General features: G+C 45.6%; 1 protein-coding gene across 2 annotated transcripts in view; it reads left to right on the top strand.

Annotated features, from left to right (window-relative positions):
- The first annotated feature begins 966 nt into the window (after positions 1 to 966).
- Positions 967 to 7,638, top strand: part of Stx18 (syntaxin 18) — a 100,087-nt gene continuing 93,415 nt past the window's right edge. The window contains exon 1 of one of the 2 annotated variants that reach the window (XM_052736045.1): positions 967 to 1,234. In XM_052736045.1, coding sequence (XP_052592005.1) covers positions 1,067 to 1,234 — 168 coding nt within the window. In that variant the 5' untranslated portion in view covers positions 967 to 1,066. The remainder of the gene's footprint in view (positions 1,235 to 7,638) is intronic. The other variant, XM_052736046.1, reaches the window with a different exon arrangement.

The following is a 7,638-nucleotide window of genomic DNA, read 5'->3' as shown; positions in this document are numbered from 1 at the left end:
AGACTGAATAGGGGAATAAGGAAGGAGTTGGAGGGAGAACACTTGAGGGGGCTGGAGGGAGGAAAGGGAAGGGAAAGTGGGAAAGTGGCATAACTATTTTAGTTAAAAGTGTATAAAAAATAAAATGAACCATGAGCCAAGCCTTCGGAAAACTCTTACTGGCTGACTTAGTCCACTTCAGTAACTCTCTTCCTCTCCCCTACCTTCTTTCTCTACGACAACTATGATTCAAGAGAACACTTTTCAAAACTACATATTGAGGATGACCATAACCCATGATCAAGGTCAGTCTGTTCCACTTTTGTCTGACTCTGATAAGTTCCTGTAAGCTCCCCTCATCTCCGCTCTGGGATGTCTGCTCTAAGCCTCTTCCCCATCATATGTAAGAAGACTTAGAACAACCATATTATCAACAACAATGTTTAATGGCCATGTACTAATAAGAGTCAAACAACATGAAAACGTTTTATATGCGCCTTCTGTTTAATTCTCTGTGTGTGCATTCCAAGGAAGGCGCGGGCTTTGCTTTACCGAAGTGGCTGAAGGTTGGAGAAGAAAGGCCTCTAACTCTTTTTTTTTTTATACACTTGCCCTATCCTAGCTCCTGCACCCAGATGGTCATCGCTCATTGCTTCTCAAGGGGAACCCTCGACGCCAAAGGTCAAAGGTGGTACTCCTCCCACCTGTCAACCAAGCCGGCCACCTTCTAAAGAGACCTAAGGGAGCGATCTTTCTGGCTTCATGGTCGTTCCTTGAACCCCAGTTCTCAGCGCCCCGGGAAGTTTCCGAGCGTCTGAGCTTGCTGTAAGTTTGCAGCGAGGAGAAACGGCTGCTGATAACCCTCATGTCTCCGCCTGGAGTGGAGATACCGCATTCCGAACGGAGGCCGGAACCTTTCTCCACTTTCCGTGGTACACGGCGGAGAGCGGAACCTTTCTTCTCTGCCCACAGTTCCCAGGCGGAAGCGTACGAAAACGGAACGTCCCTCAGCGACCGCCCGGGTTCTTGCTGGGGTCGCCTATTGCTGACGTGTGCCGACCGGCTTCTGGCCGCGGTGTGGGTCGCTATGGCGGTGGACATCACACTCCTCTTCCGGGCAAGTGTCAAGACAGTGAAGACACGGAACAAGGCTTTGGGAGTGGCGGTGGGTGGCGGGGCCGATGGCAGCCGGGATGAGCTGTTCCGCCGAAGCCCTCGGCCCAAAGGAGACTTCTCCAGCCGGGCCCGTGAAGTGGTAAGCTGGTTGCTATGGAAGCGGCGAGCGGGAGATGGGGGCGGATCTGTACCTGGACCCCAAACTCGACCCAGTCTTGTGAGCCCTGAGTGAAGAGAGGGGGTCTTTAACGAGACACAAGAGTCGGTCTCACGGAGCCGACAGCTGGCTAGGGGCGGCGACAAGTTTATTCTAGGGAAGAGGGACGCATATCCGAACATTGTAGGAATAGCAAGACTTGAAGAAGTGTTTGGTTATCCATGTAATCAGGAAGTTGGTGGCTAAGTTGAGGCAGTGAGTTCGCCCTCACTGGTGACTTGAGTGCCAGTGAAAAGTTCCCACAGCCCTTCGCTTTCTGACGCAACGTTCACCACTTTACCTTTGCCTCTTTCGTGTACATGTTTGGGCCTCCTCTTGCGTATAGGGTTTACAATCCATGCTCAGCTGAATTCTCCATTATCCTCGCCTCCAGTAATAGATAGGACTCAGTAGCTCCTGAGACTGGTTTAGGATAATCTTTTACCAACACCTAGTGTCAACTGTCCTCTAAACTGCTTTCTGTTCCCTGAACACAACTGGCTTTCGTTTGTCTCCAAAGTAGGAACCTTCTCCATAAGGTCAGGAACAGTGTTGACATTATCTCTGCATGTGTGACTAACAACATTGCTTAGTAAATGCTCCTTGAATGAATGAATGAATGAATGAATGAACAAATAGTTGACTAAACAGGAAAAAGAAGAGATATAATGTTTGCATTATATCCTTTTGTATCTATGACGCTAAGGGTAGATGTTTTTGTGGCACCAGAGGCATATACAGTCTGTCTGCCCTTTTTAAGAAACACACACACACACACACACACACACACACACACACACACACACACGCGCCCAAAGCATTGAAAGTTACAAGTCAGGGGGACCTAAACTTTAAGCTTCGTTGGTTTACCAGTAAGCCCACGTGTGCTTGGCACATAGTCCAATGCCTGACACTTTCCTTTTTGAGACAGGGTCTTTCCATGTAGACTAGGCTGGCCTTGAACTCACAGAAAGGTGGCCTCCTCTGCCTCTCAAGTGCTGAGACTAATGGCATGGGCAGGCCCCCACACCCAGAAGTCACTCAGAAATTTTTGAATTAATATACATATGTATGAGTTAATGGCTGTTTACAGATAATGTCTAGGCACAACGGGAATCATGGACCAGATAAATACCTCTCTCCCCTACAATAAACATCTACTTAGTACTTACCTTCTGACCAGCTCTATTCTAGAGTAACAAAATATTGCAGTTGTGGAGAAGAGAGATATATAAACAAAACTCCTGTGGTGAGCCCTGCAGGTGTTCCGTAGTGCACAAGGAAGAAAGTGGTTAGTTCCACTTGGGGGAAAGGCTTTATGGGACAATGATCTCAAACACACATTTTAAAACAAGAGTAGTTCATTTCATTGCAGATAAGGCTAGGAAGGGCATCTTAGGCTAAGATACCAGCATACTGGTTGGTCATCCATATTCCTGGATGGCCACACACCCAGGAGTATATGGGCAGTTGGATTTGAGTTATTTTTAAAAGGGGGGGCATGAAGTTGGGGAAGGTAAGGAGGCGGGAGGGCATTTGAGAGAAGTTAGAGGGGAATGGGGGAAATAGGATCAAAACACATCATATGGAGTTTTCAGTGAATAAACAAAATACGTTTTTTTTTTAAAGAGGCCAACATGCATAAAGGCATGAGGTAGCAGCAGCTTGACTTAAGTTGGTTTGATGAACATAAGAATGTGGGATATTCAGAAGGAAGTAAGAGTGGTATGGCAGCCTGAGGGAGATCTCGAAGGACTTGTAGATCACTTTGCAGAGTTTGAATTTTGCTCTCTAGACAGTCCAATATTATGTGGGCAGTGAAGCACTGAAGACGACCCAGGAGACCACATGCTTATCTTAACTGTGGTAACTATTAGCCAGACCTATGCTATTAAGCAAAGTTTATTTATCTATAAAATGGTCCCTTTTTATTTGCAACAGATCTTAAAAACTCTCTTGGCACCAGGCCAATAATGGTGGCGCACCCCTTTAATCCCAGCACTCCAGAGGCAGAGGCAGGTGGATCTCTGTGTGTTTGAAGCCAGCCTGGTCTATAGAGTGAGTCCCAGGACAGCCAGGGCTACACAAAGAAACCCTGTCTCGAAAACAAACAAACCAACAAACAAAACCCAAACAACAAAAACTCCATTGACTCCATCATACATATCATTATCATATTTCCAGTTATCCCATGTATCACATTGAGGCGGCATGTCTCGGGTTGAAGTGAGAGGAAGGGAAAATAAGGTGCCCTCACTCCTCTACCCTGAGTCTGGCCAAGCTGTTGTGGAGGTTGCTCTCACACAGTATGTGGACATCACAGTTTTAGTGTGTGAGGGCCCTTCCTGAAATTGGTAGTTTACTATGCTGTACAGATTTTCAGTCCTCGGGAATAGAGGATTTGGGAACAGCAGAGTTAAGAAGTACAGTTCAGCTAGCAGCCCTGTGGGGAGAGAGTCCTATTATGAGTTGGACTGCTTCCCAAGTTCTGAAAATACATTTTCGACTATTTTCATTTAAGAGCCTCTGGGATGATGAATCTTTGAAGGTTCAGGCGGTCCCAGTGGTGGAAAGACAGCAGCACGTCTGGTTTAAAGGGAATTACCAGCAATGGCAAACACGTTGAACCTATGCATGTATTCTCATGTGCTGCCTCTGACCACAGAAGCCAGCACTCATTTCCCAGTAGATCCTGTAGTTCAGAGCCCCTCAACTCTGTGCCCTAAGAGCCATTACCAACTGCTGGGCTTGACATTAAGTTGAAATCTGCTTGATGTCCTACCCAGCAATTGGTTAAAAATTGATTGCATACCTAAACAGAACCTTAGACTTTTCAGAACAGGCTTTTAAAGGGCCTGGAATTCAACTTGTTCAGACTAATCATTTTTATAGGTGAGAAGACAACACTCAGACAAGTACAGTGACTGACCCCAAGTCTTTGCAGCTGAGGCCATGTGCTAGAGCCAGAGGTAGAAGCCAAACCCTCTTTGCTAGTTTAATTTTTTCTCTTTGTTTTTGTATCTTAAATACCCACCTAAAATGTTTAAAAGATTTATTTTTTTATGTGTGTGTATACCTGTGGGACTGTGTACCATGTATGTGGGGGTGTCCTTGGGAGGCCAGAAGAGGAGGACATCAGATCCCCTGGAGTTCGAGTTAAAGTAACAGGTGGTTGTAAGCCAACTGACTTGGACTAGGACCTGAACTTAAATCGTCTGCAAGAGCACTCCTAATCACAGAATTGCCCCCACCCCCCACCCCACCCCACCCCACCAATAATTTTAAACAAAATTGTTGGACTTTTCGATGTCAAAGAGTTTTTTTCTTCTTGAGTTCATGGTGCGTGGGACTTGGAGCAGAAGGGCTTGGATTTGAATCTCTTTCTGGCTGTGTGAAGTCTGAAAGTTAGTTAACCTCAGTTACCTTTTTTCTAAGAATGACAGCCACTTTAGAAGGTCACTTGGCTGATGAAATTATCAATGGTGTGCAAGTGCCTGTGAGAGTCTGAATTCTGTGGTTACAAGTAATAGTAACTCATGAACCACCCAGAACAAAATATATATTTTGGCTCACATAACTAATGGCTTGGTGTCATTCTGTAGCTTCCATCCATAAAACTCCAGGGATGGTCCTGTTTCTGCTTGAACCCCAAAACCTTTGGTATGATCTCAGGAATAAGGTTCTTTAGTTGACTAGGCCATACGTCCGTTCCAGTCTGTGGCCAGTAGGTGGCTTCGATATTATGATTACAGCCCCACCAGAACCTTAGAAAGGGAGTGCTGTGTTCAGGAGTGGGGGCAAAGAGTTGGTGGTCAAATACATATCACATGGTGCCTGACACACCTGATATAACTGAGCACATTGTGTGTCCATCCATTTCCTGTCTCTTAGGATAGATAGATGCTTGTAACTTACCTGCTTGTTATTTTTTTTTAATTAAGAAAATTTTTTCATTCATTTTATACACCAATCAAATATCTCAAATATCCCCCTCTTCCCTCCTCTTGTCCCCCCAGCCTCCCCCTCCAACCCCCCCCACTCCTCCCCACAAGAAGGCAAGACCTCCCATGGGGAGGCACATCCAGTAGAGGCAAGTCCAAGCCCCTCCCCCTGCCTCAAGGCTGCAGGAGGTGTCCCATTTCCTTGTTGTTTTGAATGACTTTGGGAATGGGCTGGGCCTGGAGATGCCATGTGGTGGCAGCTCTTCTTCCTTGTTAACTTTTAGAGGTTTCAGAGACCAAGGGAGCTACCACATAGGTACCCAGAGCCTGGTGAGCAGCCCAGCAGCATATCCAGAGCAGCAGGGGCTCCTGAGTAGCATGGAATAGAAAGCTAGGAAAACTCAGTTAACACTAGGTCTGCCAGGAAGTCACTGCAACCTCTCAGGCCCAGTTACCATTAACAAGACTGAGAGCTTAGACTAGATGACCATGGGAACTTCTGATAAATCACAGAATTCCAAGTAAAGTTATAGTGAGTCTGAGTTGTTGAGAATTCTATCCCTCCGCCCCTAAATTGCTCAAACAATGAAGTTTTGTTTTTTATTATATCTTGATTTTGTAAAAGTTGAATTTTATTGGTTAGTTTATTTTTCATCTAGCCATCCTTCAGAATTCATTAACTTTAGGTCTTGGTTGAAATCCAAAGTTCACACACCTATAGGATCCAGAAGTGGGCATCAGATCCCCAGGACTGGAGTTACAGGTGGTTGTGAGTAGCCTGGTGTGGTGTGGGTGCTAGGAACCAAACTCAGGTCCTCTGTAGCTGGAAAATTTTTTCCTACACACTGGTACCTGAAAAACCAGTCAGGGGCTTAATATTCATTTCAAACTGGTCTCTGGTTCAGGCTTCTTACTATCTAGCTCTTTCATCTTAAATTAACCCATTTCTATTAATCTATGTATTGCCATATGGCCGTGGTATTACTGGTCTGCTGGCATGTTGCTTCTTGGGCAGCAGGCTGGCATCTGCCCTGATTCTGCCTTTCTTCTCCCTGTATCTGCTTGGATTTCCTGCCTGGCTACACCCTGTCTTGCCATAGGCCAGGGCAGCTTCTTTATTCACCAATGGTAGCAACACATATTTACAGCAAACAGAAAGACCATCTCACAGCAGTCCTCTGAAAGAACAGCAAGTGTTTTTAACTGCCAAGCCATCTTTGTGGTCCCCTAAAGTTCTTTAGAGTGGCCTCAGACCTGGTGATTTGGCCTTGTCATCTCCCTGTCATCACTTCTTAGTGCTCCCCTTGCAGCCTCCTCCTGCTGCCATCCTGTCGTCACTTCTCAGTGCTCCCCTTGCAGCCTCCTCCTGCTGCCATCCTGTCCTCACTGCTGTCCTCTCACACACCAGGCACCTTCCTACCACAGGGTCTGCAGCTCTTGTTCCCCTATGTGGAGCACTGCTCCCTGAAAACACACAGATTGATCTCTGCTGATTTCAGGTGGCCCAGATGTTTCCTAAGCGAGGCCTTCCTCTACCTCTTTATATTAAAATGGCATCCTTTTTCTCTTCCATGTAATGTTTTCATTGCTAACATATTGTGTATAGTTTACTTAGTTTATCTACTTGACTGTGTGCTCCCGTGAAAAGAAAACTGATCTCTACTGAATTCATAGCTTCTAAAACAGTGCAGGAATATAGGTTCACAGTGCTGAATTAGTAAGTACTAATTAGTAAGTACTCCTGAATTAGTAAGTACTAATTGACTGTATCTCTTTGCTTTCACTTTTGGGGCTATTCAAGCATCCTTCTAGTTCTAAAAATGTGCAGTCCTAATAGGTCTCTTGACTATTTCAGATATAGATTTATACTGAGTCCAGCATCTGTTATAAATAGTAGCTTTAGCTTTATTAATGAGGTTCAGACCCTCTCTTAAGGAGAAGCAGACACAGTGCAGTTTGGGGGTGACTGACAAGTGTAACTCTCCAGCATCAATTCCTCAGGTCCTCTTTGATTTTCTTTTCAGAGGCCCCAATATTAGAGCCTAGTAAGTGAGCTGGAACCACCTGGATTGTTATCTGGAGGGGCTGGAAAGAGATTTATGCAGAAATTGGCTGTAATCCTTGTTGAGCAGGGATTTCAGCAAGGGAACACATTTCAGAAGCAGCATCTGGCAGCAGGTGCCAAGAACCAGAGAGAAGAGGAGGAGGCAGGAGATGGGGCCAGACCCCAGGAGCAGAGAGGAAAACTGTGCAGATTATATGACAGCTAGAAGCAGAACAGGGGTGTGATAAGTCACACCGATTTAAAAATATAAGTCAGAAAGAAACCTTTTGCAAATAAAGAGTGGCTTTGAAGAAAGCTGGGATGGGTGGGGGGCACAGAAAAGAGACATTCATTAGCCAGCC

Source organism: Peromyscus californicus, unplaced genomic scaffold (genome assembly GCF_007827085.1).
Source record: "Peromyscus californicus insignis strain IS unplaced genomic scaffold, ASM782708v3 Scaffold_13__1_contigs__length_99412109, whole genome shotgun sequence".
Classification (NCBI taxonomy): Eukaryota; Metazoa; Chordata; class Mammalia; order Rodentia; family Cricetidae; genus Peromyscus; species Peromyscus californicus.
The sequence above is the reverse complement of the archived record's forward strand: the minus strand, read 5'-3'. Positions and strand labels throughout refer to the sequence as shown.